Genomic DNA, 18,928 nt, shown 5'->3' with positions numbered 1-18,928 from the left:
TCCCAAACATGGCAGCCACATGTTGTGCTAATCCCACGAAATACTCACAGATCTCTAGGAGGTAGATAGTACTAAAGAATACATATTTGTTTAGAAGTCTAAAAACATTTTAGATAAATTCTAAAATAATTATTTTAATATCCATTTAAGTCACCAAGAATAGATAAGGACCTTAAGGGTTTTATGCTATTTTGGCAAGTTTTGGTGATTTAACCTTCTTCAGTATCTTTTCATTATAGGTTCGTGTGCTATAGTAATTCTGTTTAAATTACATTTCATTTAATTTTGCTAAGATACATAAAGTGAATTTTTATAACAGGACTTACCATGACTTATATCTATTTTAGGTAAAGGATATTCCCTATTTTCAGGCAAAAAACACACCTCCACATGATGATCGAGGTGCAAGAGTGTTTGCCCATGATGCAGGAGGTAATGCATGGTTTTTGTTCTCCTCTGTATATTAAAAAGAAAATTCTTTTCAGTAGGATGACACTAAAAATTCAGGTATACTTACTTTTGGGTCAACTTAAAAAATTACAGCAAAATAATTGTTTGAGTCAATTTAAAATTAAACCACAGTATTTTTTTGTGAGAGACTTAAAGTGTTTTTTCCAACTAAGTACCAAGCCTCTCAAGAAGACAAAAACCAGATCAGTTGCTTCTGTTTTAAACAAATAATACGTGAAAAAATTTTAACACTTACACTCATAGGTCTAAGCAACAGCTGTTTGGGGAAAGGAGAGAGAGAAAAATGTACTTATACATTATATGATCTCTCTTTGCTATGAGCTGTGGTATTTTAATTAATATATGCGTATCAGCCACAAATTTAAAGCTTTAAAATCTTGATGATTTTTTCTTAACAAGGACCTCTTTAGACTTGGAATTATTACTTTTCTTTATGCAAATATTAAGAATTGATTACACAAATATTAAGAATTGAAATGATACCTAATTGTATAATCTTAATTTTTTATTTTGTATTTAAAACCCCATATTAAAGTAATATAAGTATAACTGCTGATGTTAATTATTTTCGTAATTTAAAGCAAATTATCCTATTTTTCTCCCCAGTTAAGGTTAGATTTTGAATCATAAAAGGAGTTCTGATTTTCTTCCCTAATTTCCCTTCTTTAAAATTTCACATAGTTTAAGGCACCTTGAAAGAGGTGTCATTGATACCATCTTCATCAGATTATGTTTTATATTTACTTACGCACAGGTCTTCCATCTGGAACTGGAGGTCTTGTAAAAAACTCTTTTCACTTGCTACGACAGCAGATGAGTCTTACAGAAATAATGAATTCAATCCATTCAGATGCTTCTCTGTTTTTAGAAAGCACAGAAGACACTGGACTACAGGAACATACAGATGATAACTGCCTTTATTGTGTCTGTATTGAAATTCTGGGTTTCCAGCCCAGTAACCAACTGAGTGCAATATGTAGTCATTCAGGTGAGTGATTATGTCCTTGAAGATGAATCCACCTGCCTTTGAATCTGCTCCAGTCACAGGTCATCTCCCAGCCCTATTGATCATCCCTCTTACTCCATTCTCATTACCTCAGCCTTAGTACAGTCACTCAGCATCTCCCTGTGGGAATGTTAGTAAGTTTGTCTCCAGTTTTTTCCCCTTCCAATTCATCTTTCATACTGCTGCCTTGGATTAGGCTGTTGACAGTTTTTTACTGCCTATTCAGGTCCAGCACACAAGACTCTTTGTGTGATCTGTCTACTGTTTTTTTTTACCATTCTCCTATCTTATAATTGATACACCGCTACTGACTGACCAGATGTTTTTTGAGCAGACTGTGCTCTTTTTCACGGCTCTAGGCATGAAGAGTGTGTTTTCCCTACTGTCCCCTCTTGCGCCTTCTCCTCCTCACACACATGCAAGCTCACGTGCAGTCCATTTGGCAAGCCCACCTCGTCCTCAAGAGTCGGGACTGTTTTATCTTCAAAGCTTTCTCTGACCCTCTTAGTCGGATGTTGACACTTCTTCCTCTTTACTTTCATTGCTCTTTGTACATAGATCTCTTATGATAATTATTGCTTGGTTATTTTTTCCCCTTCTACTCAGTAAGTTCCTTCAGGGTATGGTCTGTCATGCCTTTTCATTTTTATTTTCTAATACCCAGCTGTGTACTGCTTTATATACTAGGCACTCAATATGTTTTTGGTGAGGGAGTGAATGAATCAGATTCAGATTCAGCTTTTTTATAAATGTGTGTTTAAACTATTACTATAGATAGCTTTTCTTGGTGAATATCACTTAGCCACCCTCAAAAAAACCTAGTGATAACCAAAGTTCTCTGGGTCATTCATCCACATTTCTCCATGGCATTCCGATCCAGAACTTCCCAACTGATGGGTTGCAGCACACTGTTGTACCACATCCACAAACAGGATATGGATGTGCTGAGAGATTAATCCCCTCCATGGTTCCATGCCCCAGTCGGGCCTGGGTTTGACAAACCCTTGGACTAGGCACTTACCACTGTGAACAGTCCTGTCCAGGGACCCAGAGTGCTATAATTATTTTCATTTTCTGTGAGCGAAAGGTTTGGGCATTATTGTCCTGATGTACACAGTAGAGAAGATGCTATTTTAAATCATTTGTCTATACATTGTTTATAATGTTTTAGTTCTTCTAAGTTCTGTTTCTTCATTTACTCATTCAACAAATACTTATGAAGCACTTACTGTGGAGTTTTGCTATGTAAGTGTTTTCTCTTTATTTATCAAACAAGAAATAGGGAAGCCAGCCCCCTAATTACCCAGTCACAAGACAGTCCCAGCTAGTTCTAATCCATTTGTGATTACTGAGCTAGTAATCAAGTGGAGTCACATCAAGTGTGGGACTTGTGGAAGACTTGCTGCAGTCAGCAAGGCTCTCACCTTGGCTCAGGATCAGAACCCCTCCACCTGTTGTTCTAGGGATACGAAGCGGGGAGGAGAATAACTCTTAATTGGGAAGTGATTACAGTTTACTATTGATACTTGGAGGTATGAAGGGAGGCAGGCTAATTGTTAAAAAGTCACTGAACCTCTACGGATTTATGCATTCAACTTAATATTTATTACGCCACTACTGTGGATCAGGCATTAAACTAGATGCTCGGAAAACAATTGAGAGAGAGAAAAATAGAAAGATATTATTCTTACACTCTTTGAGCTCTAGTCCAATGGAGAAGGAAATGGATTGACTGACCACTCGATCAATCAGTACACAAATATTAATATAATACTACATTTGTAACAAGCACCATCAAGGATAGGTACATGGTATTAACAAAGGAATATAACCAAGTAGGCAGATCAAAGAAGAGACTTCTGAAGAATTGCTATTGAGCTGTGGTTGAAAGAATGAATAGAACCTAACTAAGTGAAGACTGGAGTATAGAGAATTTTGAGAGAGAGGAAGCAGCATGAGCAAAGGTCTTCTCTGATGGGAGCAAGCATGGGAAGTAGAAAGGACTAAAAAGACACCTGTGGGAATGGAGCGCAGAAAGCAAAGGGAGAGGAAATACAGGATCAGCCTAGAAAAACGGTTGGGACCAGGTCCTGCAGAGCCCTTCCTACCCAAAGTGTGGTCAGCGGACCAGCAGCATCAGCATCACCTGAGCACTTACGAGAAATGCAGACTCTGCCCCCCCCACACACAATCAGAGTCAGCATTTTAACAAGGTGCCCAGGTTATTCAGGTGCACATTAATGTTTGAGAAGCACTGGTATCAGCCATATTAAGTATTTTGTGTATCAGAAAGGAGACGTCTTTATTATCCATGGCAGATAATTAAAAAATAGTTCCTCTACTATTTTTTTAAATTGAAGTATAGATAATTTACAATATTTGTGTTACTTTCAAGTGCACAGCAAAGTGATTCAGTTGTGTGTGTGTGTGTATATATTCTCTTCCAGATTCCTTTCCATCGTAGGTTATTCCAAGATAATATAGTTCCCTGTGCTATACAGTAGGCCCTTGTTGTTTACCTATTTTATATATAATAGTGTGTATATATTAATCCCAAACTCCTAATTTATCCCCCCCCATCCCCTTTGGTAACCATTGTTTGTTTTCTATGTTTGTGAGTCTATTTCTGTTTTGTAAATAAGTTCATTTGTATCATTTTTAGATTCCACATATAAGTGATACCATATATTTGTCTTTCTCTTTCTATGATAATGATATGATAATCTCTAGGTCCATCCATGTTGCTGCAAATGGCATTATTTCATTCTTTTTCATGGCTGAGTAATATTCCATCTTCTTTATCCATTCATCTGTTGATGGACATTTAGGTTGCTTCCATGTCTTGGCTGTTGTAAATAGTGCTGCAGTGAACATTGGGGTGCATGTATCTTTTCCAATTAGAGTTTTCTCTGGGTATATGCCCAGGAATAGAATTGAAGGATCACATGGTGACTCTGTTTTTAGTTTTTTAAGGAACCTCCGTACCGTTCTCCGTAGTGGCTGCACCAATTTACATTCTCACCAACAATGTAGGAGCATTCCTATTTCTTCACACCGTCTCCAGCATTTACTGTTTGTAGACTTTTTAATGATGGCCATTCTGACTGGTGTGAGGTGATACCTTGTAGTTTTGATTTGCATTTCTCTAATAATTAGTGATATTGAGCATCTTTTCATGTGTCTGTTGGCCTTTCCATGGCCATCTATATGTCTTCTTTGGAGAAATGTTTATTTAGGTCTTCTGCCCATTTTTTGATTGGGTTGTTTGGGTTTTTTTTTTTTTTTGATACTGAACTGTATGAGCTGTTTGTATATTTTGGAAATTAATCCCCTGTCAGTAGCATTGTTTGCAAATATTTTCTCCCAGTCCATAAGTTGTCATTTTGTTTATGGGGTGTTTTTTTTGTTTTGATTTTTGGGTTTTTGTTTGTTTTGTTTTTTGCTGTGCAGAAGCTTTTAAGTTTAATTAGGTTTATTTTTGTTTTTATTTCAGTTACTCTAGGAGACAGATCCAAAAAAATACAACTGCAATTTATGTCAAAGAGTGTTCTGCCTCTGTTTTCTTCTAGGAGTTTAGGTCTTTAATCCATTTTGTGTTTATTTTTGTATATGGTGCCTGGGAATGTTCTAATTTCATTCTTTTACATGTAGCTGTCCAGTTTTTCCAGCACCAATTATTGAAGAGACTTTCTTTTCCCCATTGTATATTCTTGCCTCCTTTCTCGTAGATTAATTGACCAGAAGTGCATGGGTTTATTTCTGGGCTCTCTATTCTGTTCCCTTTATCTATATGTTATATATCTGTTTTTGTGCCAGTACCATATTGTTTTGATTACTGTAGCTTTGTAGTTATAGTCTGAAGTTGGCCCTCTACTATGTAATGATCATTTTAAAGGGATGTCAGGACTTGAACACAAGACTTCTCATTCTTTGAAACTTTCAGTCTGGTGGTAGTGTTGGTAGTGGTAGTTGTTCAAAAAATGTTAAAGCTCAGTGGAAAGGCTATTAGGATATTTCCTAACATTCTGTGTCTACCACCTTCACAGATGCTTGTGCATTGTATTGTTTAGTGTGCAAGGCAACATGTTGGCCTTTCAACATTTAGTATTATATGTTTCTTTTGGGTCCACTTTTATGTATACCACCACATTTGCCCTAGTGTAGCTAACCAACTGAGTGGGAAACCTTTTAAGTGTTTTAGACCAGTCCATCTGTGAAAGAGAGAGCACTGGAAAAAAAATCAGCCAACTATAAAAGATAATGGCAAGAGATCAATTTGAATGTCTAGGTTATTAAACTGACAAATTTGCGAGGAGTGGGTAGAAACTACATGGGGTCGGGGAGGCCCTAAAGAGACACTGGTGGTTTTCAGAATTATTTTAGCTGCAAAACCCATGTTTCAATCAAAATCTATACAAAAGCTCAGTGGTATGCAGATGAAGGTGTAAGGGGAACAGTGGGGTGGCACCCCATCTACCGGCCTTGCCCAAGTATAAAATTGGGGGTAGAGCAGGCTAGGAAATGCCAGGGCTTCAAGAAACACTGAAGACCCCTGGTGTAAACATAGCAGAGTGTGAGTTTTGGTATCAAGGAGACTTAGGCTCAAAGCCAAACCTTTCCATCTTATTAGTTATCTGATCTTGGGCAATCTACTTAGTTTCACTGAGCTTTACTTTTAATTTTTTCGTAAATCTCTAAATAGGAATAATGATACCTGCCTTATGGTGTCGTTTTGGTACTTACTAACATGTAAGATTTAACATTCAGTAGGCTCTCCGTTAATGGTAACTCACACTAAGTTGTTTATGTTAGAAATAATATTCTCTCATAAATTCTGATAGTTCAGTTACAATGATCTTACTGTGCTCCTAAGGAAAATCTCCTTGTTCATTTCATTTTACATCCCTGCTGCCAAGGGGAATTGGTGATCAGGTGGGTATATCTGCCAGAGACAGAGCTCCTTACAGAAATTCTTAATGTTTTTCATAAAGAATTGTTTCAGCATTTCAGATAAGCTATTTGGCGACCTGACTACTTTCTGATAGGAAAAATTTAGCTTATGATTTTTTCTGAATTAACCCATATGGACTTATGTAATTTTTTGCTTAGAGCTTTTTGTTCTTTCCCACATACAGTGGCTGGAGTCAGCCTTATGCCCAGATACAGGGAATAAAGAAGGTATTCAGTTTCTTAGAGTCTGGTCTGTCCTATGCTTCATGTCTCCATTTTTATTTAAAAGATAAAGCTGAGCTAGAATATTGTTAATTAAAAAGAGAGGAAGCAGTAAAAGCAAACAACTACAGTGAAGAAGCTAAACATCAATCACATAGATAAAATGGTTCAGTTTATGGACATAATGCTTCATCCAAATTAAAAATAATCTTGAAATAAAATGTGTTGAGTAAAAGTGTAAGTATCATTGCATTGAATACTTCTTAAGAGAAGATAGAAAATAAAGGTCCCTAAAAGTCAGTATCATCAATATAGTATGCACGGTTTTGCCTTCAGCAGAGTCCTAGACATTACCTTCCATGCATAAGAAGAAGGAGGCCAACTAGCTGTTCCTTTCCCAGTTTCAAGAATTTTTGGTTCTCCTTATCCTGCCAATTTATAAATAGTGTCTATACTCTACCCACTTGTTCTCTGGAGTTTCCATTTAGCACATGTAATTACTTCATTTAAAAATTTTATTCATATGGTTTATAGTGGGTTTCACACAAAAAAATACCCCATGTAGTAAAAGCCTTCTGTTATCACTATACTTAGGATGCTCTTTCACATCTTCCAATGGGAGAAACTAATTCTTTTGGCCTGGCTTAGTTAGAGGCATGATTTTTTTTTTTTTTTAATGAGAATGAATGATATCTTTAGAAATAAGATGTGGTTGTAACAGGTTAGAAATGTTAGGAGTCATCACTGGTTGAAGGTGAGCCTGAAATGAATTAGTTTATAACTTTTCAGAAACATGTTGATTAAAAGAAGTATAATTTTCTTATTGTTCCTTGCACTGGGATATTTTGTCATTTCACTCCCTGGGAAGCTCCTCAACTGAGTCTAAAATAACATAGTCATCTCTTACCTGGTTATTCAGCATTGCTGGCTTTTAAGTACATCTTTAGTTCTCAGATCTTTTGGCAGTAGTTTTATATATTTTTTTTTTTTTTTTTTTTTTTTTTTTTTTTAAATATTTATTGTTATTTTAAGCCATTAAGTTTGGGAATAATTTGCCATGTAGCAATAGAAAACAAATATATAACTGATGTGCTAATTACAAATTACTTTTTATCATTCATTCAAACCAGATACTCAAAAATCTTTATTTTCCAAAACTTTTTAAAAATTTGATAAAGACTTGTTGCTAATTCCCCATAAGTGGCCCAAATGAGTCTCAAGTTTTATTGTACTTATGTGAGTTTGTTTCTTACTTTGACCAATTGATAATATTACTTATTTGGGATTAGAGTCTTTTCTCCATTTTGACCCCTCATCTAGGGAGGAGGGATAAATTAGGAGTTTGGGATTAACATATACACACTACTATATATAAAATAGATAACTAATAAGGACCTGCTGTATAGCACAGGGAACTGTACTTAATATTTTGTAATAACCTATAAAGGAAACTAATCTGAAAAAAATAGATATATATAAAAAAAGAAATGTCATCTAAAATCTGGTCTATTATATGTTTGTATGCATTTTATGATGATATCTAGGCTATTTGGGTCATGAATTAACATTATTTGTGCTGATTTCAAAAGCTACAGCATCTCATCAAAAGAATTGATCTTATCAGAAGAGTTTATTTTCCTCCCAAGAATTTGGCAAAATTTTTTATGGTACCAAGAGTGAATGGGCAGCATAGGTGAACTCTGAGGATCTTTGCCACCTCTAAAGTAGATCAAAAGTTTTCAGAATTATTCTTCTTGTTTAGCAAAAATCAAGAGACAGAAAACCTAAAACCCAAACAATTCTGTCCCACCACAAGAAAGGTGTGAACCAGAAGCGCTTTCAAAAGAAAAGTGTCCTGCTTAGGACAATGCATCATCCTGAAAGTCTACAGACTCCATTTCCTAGGGCTTCATGATTTAGTTGGATGTGCACATTCTGAGAACATCAGGCACAGAAACATCTGATGTATCGATTCTCTCCGAAGGGAAAGTCCTGCATACATATTCCCTCAGGAGCAGAAAGATAGATTCATGGACGAGCTCCTCTTGTCCAGTCTTTGAATTTGGAAAAACTCCTTCCCTGGATGTCTCCTCATGAACATGCACCGAAGCACAGGTGGGAGGGCTCTCCATCCATAGCATGTTTTGGTCTTTATTGGGACAGCCCACTTCACCTTGACTTAGAGGCAGCTGTATGCAGGTCTCTCTGCGGGCCACAGTAAGCTCCTTATGCGGAAACCAGGGCATTTTATCCTTGACCTTATATCCCCTACAGCCTTGCCATGCAAAAGGTGGTCCCCAGAAGAGCAAGTCAGCACCACCTGGGACGTGATTAGAACTGCAGACTCTCTGGCCCCATCCCAGATCCCCAGTAGTTTTATATTTTAAATCAATGTATAATTTAAGTACCGTACATTACTTTTAAGTGCCTGACAGATGCATGATTTCCTTAATATTATTAAAGCTATGCTAAATTGATTTTCTGAGGAACCAGAGCATATTCTGCTTAGTACTATGTAAATATTAATCTTAGGAAGTGCTTAAAGATGAGATGAGGTGGTGATATCTATTCTGTTGAAAACAGCATAGGGAGAGGTAGTGTGTGTTTACATTGTTCTAGTTTCCTGGACTTTTTAAAAAGCTTTTTTAAAAGCTCTTTTTAATAGTCTGACAATGTGTTGTAGTGGAAAGAGGACTGAACTAGCTATCAAGAGGTCTCACCTTCTGGCTGAGTGTGTCTCTTCTCTCTAAATCTCTTTTGTAGCTACTGAGGTTGCATGATTTTCTCGGTTGCCCAATGTTACTTCCTAAAAGGATAACCAAAGACTTTCTGATTTCCCTTTGCTCTAATCACTTGAAGTGCTCAGGAAATTTTTAAATAAAAAATATTGATGTCATTTTAACAGCACTAAGATGTTTGGTTGACCTTAAAATCCCATCTAGGAGTGGAGTATACCTTAGCAATGCATGGGTAGTATAGTAAATTTAACTCTAAGGAAGGAACTGATAAGCCCAGGGAACTGTGATTCTAATATTGGTAATTATTAAATGGTGGGAACAGCAAGTGATAGAATAATAGATACAGTATAATCCCACTTACACACCAAAAGAGCAAGAAAGAGAAATTTAAAATAGCAAATATCTGAATTTTTATATATTTAAGAGAGGGGTATTTAGTTTGGGGGTGGGAGGTATGGGGGGGTAGATAAGGTACCTTCATTTTCTATTCTGAATACATCTTTATTTGAATTCTTTAAATAAACACATATTTATGTATTTTTTTTATAATTTAGGAGTATAAAATTTTATGTATAAATGTCTTTAGAATTTAACAAATTTTACTATCTGAGTGGTCTGAATTTACTTTGAAAATCTTCATCAGGGAAAATAATTATTGAAGACTGGAAAGAAATTACAAGGAATCATCTCTTCTATAGTATACAGTGCAAGCATAGGAATTAAGCCATTATGATCTGTCAATTGATTTAATTTTTTCTTCAGACCTTCAAGACATTCCATATTCTGATTGGTGTGAGCAGACTATCCATAATCCCTTAGAAGTAGTTCCCTCTAAATTTTCGGGCATTTCTGGATGCAGTGATGGAGTGTCTCAAGAAGGGTCAGCCAGCAGCACCAAAAGCACAGAATTGCTACTAGGTAAGTTTTCAGATTTAAATCCAAGCCCTGTTAATATAACTATACTTAGTCTGTTGTTATTGTAGATACATACTGTTAAAGTTGTCTCATAACTATGACAAGTCAGTTTTACTGAGGTATGTTTAGGTAACTGCTGCACCTGTATCAGCTGCTGATGCATACCCTCTTAGCTCTCTGCTTTCATTAGAAAGACCTTTGCTCCCAAAATGATTGGCAGGTCATGTGCAATTTATCTCAGTTTTATATCTTTGGTAGAGTTGAAAAAACAAATTCCATGAGTTATAATAATTTTCTATTGTGATATAGATAAAATATTTTAATCTTCCCTTCAGGTGTTAAAACAATTCCAGATGATACACCAATGTGCCGTATACTCCTTCGCAAAGAAGTTCTGAGATTAGTCATTAATTTGAGTAGTTCAGTTTCAACTAAATGTCATGAAACTGGGCTTTTAACGTAAGTAAGCTATGAGCATGAGTATTCTTTGTTCTACTTTTTATGGTGAAAAAGATATTTGAAATACTTCAAAAGTTAGACTAATTAGCTTACATCAGTGGTTCTCAACTGCATGGCATATCTGAGTGAGACTAGATTTTCTTTACATACGTCAACCAAACTAACACAAGGTTACAAATTGAATGCAGAAGCAGGTATGTGAATCCAGCTATCTTCTATTCAGCCAGACTTTAAAGAGATCTGTAAAAATGTAAAACAATACCAATCTTCTCACTTTTTTAGTTTTGGAAAATATAGTTTTTTTTCTTTAAAGTATATGTATTTATGTTAACATGTAATAATTTTATTTTTTAAATGAATTAATAAATATTTTGAAATTTTCTCAATTTTACTTTCTTATATGGTAATTATTGATGGCTATCACCCAGAAAAAATAAGATTTGGGGGGTTCTCAGTAATTTTTAAGAAAGTAGGGGTATCCTGAGATACCCCTAAAAAGCTTAATAAAGCTTAAGAAAAGCTGACATACATAAAAATAAGTGATATTTTCTTGGTTTAATTTTTCCCTATTTTTACTCCTTTCTTTTAATAAAAGTTGCAGAATTTTTATTGCTTTTCTAAATCACAGCAACATGATAAAAGAAAATTCAGGCAATCTTCAACATCTTTGATTTGCACTATTTAAAGCAGTGGCCCTCAAAAAAAAAAAATGCACTTCAGGGTCTCCTGTGGGGCTTTACAAAATATAGTAACACAGATGCCAGGGTCCCACTGCAGACCTCCTGGCCTTCTGGCTCTAAGTATAGTGTGTCCTTAATCTGTGTATTACCCCACACCACCACTGACTCTGAGATGCTGTGCCAGCTAAAAGCCACTGTTAAAGGTTGAAAGATATATAGAGAGAGCCCAGTCAAGGATATTAATAATTTCAGTCTAACTTTAAAAACTTATTTCTGTTTTAAAACTTAGTTTTGAAAATACTTGAGTTATCCTAGGCTGATAAATAAATTTTGTAATTTCTCATGCCAGTGAAAAAGAATATTTCTAACTTTCCAAGAAGTATTTGTGTTTTTATCATTTTAAGAGATAATCCCAAACTTAAAATAGCTAATGTAAGTGTGAGGTAGGAATATTTACTATTTTATATTCTTATGCCATCACCCAGATATGCCACTTAATCAATATCTGGAGGAAAAAGATACTTAAAAAGTGATATTTTGAAAGAATATAGCAAAGTCATCATTATAATTTTTATCACATCCTAGTCTTTTCTTTCATTTTAGAATTAAGGAGAAGTATCCTCAAACATTTGATGACATATGCCTTTACTCTGAGGTTTCCCATTTGCTGTCACACTGCACATTTAGACTTCCATGTCGGAGGTTCATACAAGAATTATTTCAGGATGTACAGTTTTTACAAGTAAGTAGGATTTGTACTTTTGAACTTTATCTTTCAAAAATAATTCTTTTTGAATTAAGTTAAGAGAGATTATATCTGTTGATACACTAGAAAGTCATTAATAATTTACCACTTCTTTTCTAGATGCATGAAGAAGCAGAGGCTGTCTTGGCAACACCACCAAAGCAACCTATAGTTGATACATCTGTTGAATCCTGACCTCATATTTATGATGTATATAGATGTATACTATATATATTCATATTTGTGGACTTCTAAAAGCCTCAGAAAATGCCGATTGACTGGGCAGCAAAGATAGGAGTATCTTCTATACACTGTTCCAGCAATTATTGGTACATGAGCAGTTGGAACTGCGGACTTCCCTAACCGAAACAACTTCCTCTCTCCCCCGTTGAGCCCTTTTGGGGGTTCACTGTTCATTACCACAGTTTTAAGAGTTTTAGTTACCATTGTATGCAAGAGCCAAGCACTGAATACCTACATAGGTTTTCTATTTTTTCATTTTAAGAGCATAATAACAGTGGAACAATAATAAGATATGCAGAAGCACCCTTCACACCCTTATTTCTGAATTCTTTTTTTAGGGTAAATATAAAGATGCCTTGTTTGTTAACTAATTTGTGGAAACTAGGAATCAGTGTCTCTGAGGCTGCATCCTATTAGCACAATGGGGTGTACTGTAACTGCTGGTATTAGAGGGGGATCTTTGGCCCTTCCACTTTTTTCTTCATGTTGATAACACTACTTCAGAGGTTTGTAACCTCACAGCGAAAGAAGAGCCTCAACAACCAGGACTTATAAATTATTTTTATGTTACTAGACTTACATAAAGTTTCTTATTTGTTTTCCATCTCTTCAGTTTTGTTGCAATGTGTTATCATAGACTATTTGACCTAATTAAGGTTTTTCACTACAGTTCCTGATTAAAATCAGAAAATTATTTTATAATTCAAAGTATTTTCCATTATAGGATGCATATATTTTCAGTGGACTTCCATTTTCATCAGCTTCCCATATCACCATTTTAAACCGTAACTTGAACAAGCACTATTAATTGAGACCTAAAGCAAAAGAAAGCATTAAATAAAATCTTGCATCTCTTGAGGAAAAGATAAGTTTGCCTACAATTTATACATTCCATGGGAAAAGAAAAGCCATAGTTCCTTTTAAAAAATCATTAATGAAACTTACTATTACGATTAAAAATTGTAGTGAAAAGCCTTAAGTACCAAATTTTAAAGCAGCAGTAATTTAATTTTTATATCAGTGTTCTTGTTTTGCACAAACTAAATGCAGTGATAGGTGAGTTTATGAGTACAGTAATTGCCTTTATCACATTTGCAAAGTTAAGTTGATGAGGGCAAGGTTTTGTTTATTTGTGTGTTTAATTTGTGTATGTCTAAAAATATTTGGAAATCTTTACAGGAATTAAACATATATGCAAATTTGTATATAAAGAAGCATGGCCATCCTCATTAGAATGCTTGTAAATGAAAGGATTATCTTTTTTGAGGTCTATATATAAATAGAAAAAAAAATCCAGCTGGACTGATTAGGACCCTTTTTAAATTCATTTGTTTAGACCATTTTTACAGTTATGCATCAGCTCTGACACAGTCATAGTACATGGATTAATATCTTCCCATATTACAGATCCTTTTTATAATGGGGTTGTTCTTTGAGATCTCTGTAAAGAACCCTGTGAACTAGAAAACGTAACTCACAGAGATTTTTTTTTTTTTTTTTTTAATTTACTGGCACTGAAAGTTCCAATTGGGATGAAGCATTTCATCTCACTTCATAACACCTCTTTGACTGCACTTCAGTGAATTGTTCTTATGTGCACTGTGTAGCAACTTACATTATAACAAAGCAGATAAGGGCTGTAAGCTTCTGCTTATGTTAAAAAGTGGTTCTTCAGATTTTCTTTCATAAAATCCAATTGAAGATAAAAGAAATGCTTTTTTTTTTTTTAACTTTATCACTGAACCCAAGTGTTTATTTAAATGTCAACAGTACTTCTAAGAACGTTGCCTGTCACCTTGGTCTTTGGTCTTGGATGATTAAACTACCTTCCAGAGAACCAAATGTCGGAGATACTAGACCAAATAGTGATTAAAAACTCCAAAGGAGGTGATGTAGTAATCTTATTAATAATGGGATTAACATATTTTAGACATTCATTTTAAACACTACCTCAGTTAATATAAAATCTGTGGTTTAATCCCTCAAAAGTTAACAGTAAATTCTTTTTTGTTACACACACACACACACACACACACACACACACACACATCCCCATCCCTGGACCCCACCTCACTCATCCATCCTGAAATGAAGTCTTTGTTACTATTAGCCCGAACAGTTTTTTGGATTATTGCTTTGAAAGACGTGTGTATATATCATAATATTTGCCTATAGCACTTAGTTTGGGGAGACAGAGCTTTGTGGTTCTCAGTAATCTAAGAAAAAAAGATGTCTATACTTAAATGTATAGTGCTATTTGGTTTATCCATGTTTCACTGACAGGTCTAATATGTTTCCTTTAAGTACTTATTTGTATAAAAGTAGACTTCTATGATGAAAAATGCTCACATGCGGTGCCAAGTGATTTACCTAAGTGTTTAAGATATTAAGTTATAGCAGAAAAGGTTAGGAATGTTGTCAGTGGTAATAGAAATAATTGAGAAAAGCACCTATATGTAATAGATATTACCAGACTATAAAATACCAAAATAATGTCAATACTGTAGTTTTTCAAGATTTTAGAATTAATCTTAGTCCATATAAATTTGTACTACTGGTAATTAATTATTGAATAATTTGGAGGAATTTGGGCAGTTGTGCTGGTTGTAAACTGTGAATTTCTAATTGTAAAGTGAATTGTCATTTCTAACTGAAATTTTTTTCAAGAACAGATCTCAGCTTCACACACTAATAAGTAAATACTGATAAATAAGGAAATTAGAAATTAGTATTTGTAATTAAATATGGTCTAAAATTTCTTATACTTTTACTTCCTATTTATGCTTAGATAGATTTGAGGGGGGAAAAAGTCTTTTCTCCCTAATAAAAAATTTTCTAATGAAGATTGGTAGCATAAGGGCATTCTGTAGGACATTGACTTTGAAAGAGGTTCTTTGAAGGTATATACTTTATTATGGTAGTTACTCTAACATCAGGTGTATAAGTCCTTTTGAAATGGGGTGGCTTTAATAGTTTTGAGCTCTTTTATCCAGAGCTTGAGGTAATTAAAGCTGAGTTTTTCTGGGCATATTACAGTGGCAGAGTGTTCAGCAGTGAGGTGGGAATGCTTATTTAGATTTGTCTCCTGCTATTGATACAAATTTTTTTTTCATTCCATTCAGAGGATGCCTTTTATTCCCACATTAAAGCACAGATCATTAAGCAATAAAAAGCAATCAAATTGTCATCCAAATTATAACTGCAGTTACTTTTGCATGGTAAGAGTGAGGTGCTAATTTTGTGTGAGAGGAGCTTTGTATAAACTACCTTGGGAAAGGTCCTTTGGAAGTAAGGTTTTTCCCCTTTTGTCCTATGCTTCCAGTTTGGTCTCAAATTCACAATCCACTGAACATGGGAAAAAAGAAACAGAATTAATTGAGAGAGTTTTATGAGAAGAGCTGTTGGAATAAAACAACATTTCACATTTTCCAAAATGTAAGTTGGGAAAGGTCTCCCTTGTCTCCCCATTCAGGGAATACATTATTACCAGCTTCATTTCAAGAGTATCACTACAGTGAGAGTTTGATTATAAAAGCATACTGGTAAAATTAATAGCAATGCTTATCAGACAATATTGAAATATGTGAGACTCTTTCTAGGAGCATTTGTTTTTTCTTTTAGTTTTAGGTTCCCAGGGCAGTTTTCATTCATAGTAGTGTTTTATGACTCACACAGAATGTGGATTTTCTCCCCTTTAGAGTATTTTTGTAATATAGGTGGATAGCTATGCCACAGCATGCATAAATTGCACATTTTGTTTGACCTTCTTTATAAAATATTTAATTTGAAAAATATAATTTATGCCAAAAAAGTATATCTTGTAATTTTGCCACTAAATAGGTTGATTTAGCACAAAATGCAAAGTCTTGGGGCAAAGGAGGGGGGGGGGGTTAAAACTTTCATAGATAATAGTTGAAAAATGTTCCATTATTGGCCTGTCAGAAACCCTAAAGCTGCATTGTAAAACAAATGGTGTAAATTAGTTTTGAAAAGTGGTAAGGGATTGTGAAAAAAATCTCAGACTTAATGCTCCCTAACCACAAAATTTTCTTTTTTATTTAGTAATACGCTGCTACATATTTGGAGGTTCTGGTGTTTGTAGGTCACTGAACAGACATTGAAATCTGATTTATATTGTATAACTGTAACATAGAAAGAAAAAGTATTTATATATTTTCCGTAAGAATATTTCATTGAGTTGTGTATAATTTAAATAAGGTTTGTCCTCTAATGGTTTTGCTCACCTTGATTTTTTTTTTTTGTGGTTTTCTTGTTTTTGTATAATGTGTACAGTTTTATGTCAAGGGCATTAAAAGCCTCCTGAAGCATAATCTTATCAAAGGGATACATTCTTAATAAAATGTACTTAAAAATTCTTAAACTTGTGTCATTCTATTTGAAATTTTAAAACCATCAGTGTTGATTTATGTACCACTGAGGCTGGTAAAAGTGACTTTTAGGTACCATAGATAAGAATCCGGTTCAGTATCACATAGCGGCTTGTTCCAAATGTTTTAAAATAGCAATTTATACTTTCTAAACACTTCATAATCTAATCAAATATCTTTACAGTTTTTATTTTTTAACCACAGTTTATTGTAAAGGGTTTGAAAAAGTGGATCGATCTATAGAACAATTCTGATTTTTTTAGTGATTAATATACAAAATGAGCAATGATGGTATGATGGTAACTTTTCTGTATAAGCTATTTGATTTTTCACACAGAAACTGGCCTGGATCAGGTAAGCTAACCTACAGCCACCTAGTGGCAAAAGAAAATACCACAGGGGGAATTATCAAGCCTGTAGAATAAAATTCAATGTCAAAGCTAGGGTCTGTTACAGTTGATTAAATGTGGTAAAATGTATTCAGAAATAGATTTGTTTTGGATAGTTTGGTTTTTAAGCACGTGTATCATTTTCATATTGCCTTCTACTATTGTTTTTCAACAAAAACATAGTTGGCCCCCAACTAAACTAAAAAGCACACTTAATCATCATCACACAGCTCACCTTTGAAAACTGTGACGATATAGCTGAACTTCAGTTTGTTTCATTTTTTAAAACTCTTTGGTATATAAAGTACTGTCCTAGAGAAAGAAGAATATCCTATGATATCTGTTATGTGCGGAATCTAAAAAGAAATGATACAAATGAACTTATTTACAAAACAGAAACAGACTCACAGACTTAGAGAACTAACTTATGGTTACCAGGGGGGAAGGGTGTGGAAGGAGGGATAGTTAGGAAGTTTGGGATTGACATGTACACACTGCTATATTTAAAATAACCAACAGGGACATACTGTATAGCACAGGGGACTCTGTTCAGTGTCACCTGGCAGCCTGGATGGGAGGGAAGTTTGGGGGAGAATGGATACATGTATAGGTATGGCTGAGTCGCTTTGCTGTGCACCTGAAACTATCACAACATTGTTAATTGGCTATCCTCCAATACAAAACAAAAAGTTTAAAAAAATTTAAAAAAAAATAAAGTGCTGTCCTAATCCATTCGGGCTGCTGTAACAAAATACCACAGACTGGGCAGTTTATAAACAACAAATTTATTTCTCACACTTTTGTTGGCTGAAAGTCTGAAATCAGAGTGTGCAACATGTTTGGGTGAGGGCCCTCTTTCAGGTCCCAGACTTCTTGGGTCTTGTGTCCTCACATGGCAGAAGGGACTAGGAAACTGTAGTGTCTCTTATTAAGAACATTAATCCCATTCATGAGAGCTCTAGCCTCCTGACCTAATCACCTCCCAAAGGCCCCATCTACTAATACCATCATCTTTGGGTGTTAGGATTTCAACATAGGAATTTGGTGGGGGGGGGGGGCAGCATTCAAACCGTAGCAACTAATTTTATATTGATTTCAAAAAAACCAAAATGTACTAAAACTTATTTTCTTTAATGCTTAGAGGACAAAGACAACTACATTTGCTTAGTCCTTTAAATTGAATATATTTAGTCATTGTATTATTTTAACTGCTACTTTTGAAGGCTTTTAATCTTCTGTTTTATCTCTTCGAAGGTTTTAATTTTTTTTTTTTTGGCCGCACCTTGTGGCATTCTGGATCCTAGTTCCCCGACCAGAGATTGAACCCGTGCCCCCTGCAGTAGAATTGCAGAGTCTTAACCACTGGACCACCAGGGAAGTACCTCTTCAAAGATTTTCAAAGTCCTACTTTATGCAAAATGTTTAGTATGTTTTGTAATTTTTTTGAGATGAAAGTCAGCTAATCTTTCCGCAGAGCTCTTAGAAGAAATAGTTCATGTTGTCTAATTCAACCTGATTTTCTTAATAAATCATATTCTAGTGGAGAATCAGTTTCACTAGAATTAGTATGAGTCAGGTCTTGGAATGTCAGCAGGCACTTTCAGCAGGTCCATAACTCTGCTGTGTGACTAGGTCCCTGCTCCCAGCCTATCTACCTGCAGCTGAGGACTAGTCACCAGGCCGAGGCATTATTTTTAGGTCAGTTGCCAGTTCTTCCCACCA

General features: G+C 34.9%; 1 protein-coding gene across 5 annotated transcripts in view; it reads left to right on the top strand.

Annotated features, from left to right (window-relative positions):
* RICTOR (RPTOR independent companion of MTOR complex 2) overlaps positions 1 to 16,810 on the top strand; it is a 120,021-nt gene extending 103,211 nt beyond the window's left edge. For 3 of the 5 annotated variants that reach the window (XM_059916287.1, XM_059916283.1, XM_059916282.1), the window contains 6 exons: positions 348 to 432; positions 1,226 to 1,459; positions 10,150 to 10,305; positions 10,638 to 10,761; positions 12,045 to 12,183; positions 12,307 to 16,810. In XM_059916287.1, coding sequence (XP_059772270.1) covers positions 348 to 432; positions 1,226 to 1,459; positions 10,150 to 10,305; positions 10,638 to 10,761; positions 12,045 to 12,183; positions 12,307 to 12,381 — 813 coding nt within the window. In that variant the 3' untranslated portion in view covers positions 12,382 to 16,810. The remainder of the gene's footprint in view (positions 1 to 347; positions 433 to 1,225; positions 1,460 to 10,149; positions 10,306 to 10,637; positions 10,762 to 12,044; positions 12,184 to 12,306) is intronic. The other 2 variants (XM_059916286.1, XM_059916284.1) reach the window with 1 other exon arrangement.
* Positions 16,811 to 18,928: the final 2,118 nt, after the last annotated feature.

Source organism: Balaenoptera ricei, chromosome 3 (assembly GCF_028023285.1).
Source record: "Balaenoptera ricei isolate mBalRic1 chromosome 3, mBalRic1.hap2, whole genome shotgun sequence".
In the NCBI taxonomy this organism is placed as follows: domain Eukaryota; kingdom Metazoa; phylum Chordata; class Mammalia; order Artiodactyla; family Balaenopteridae; genus Balaenoptera; species Balaenoptera ricei.
The sequence above is the reverse complement of the archived record's forward strand: the minus strand, read 5'-3'. Positions and strand labels throughout refer to the sequence as shown.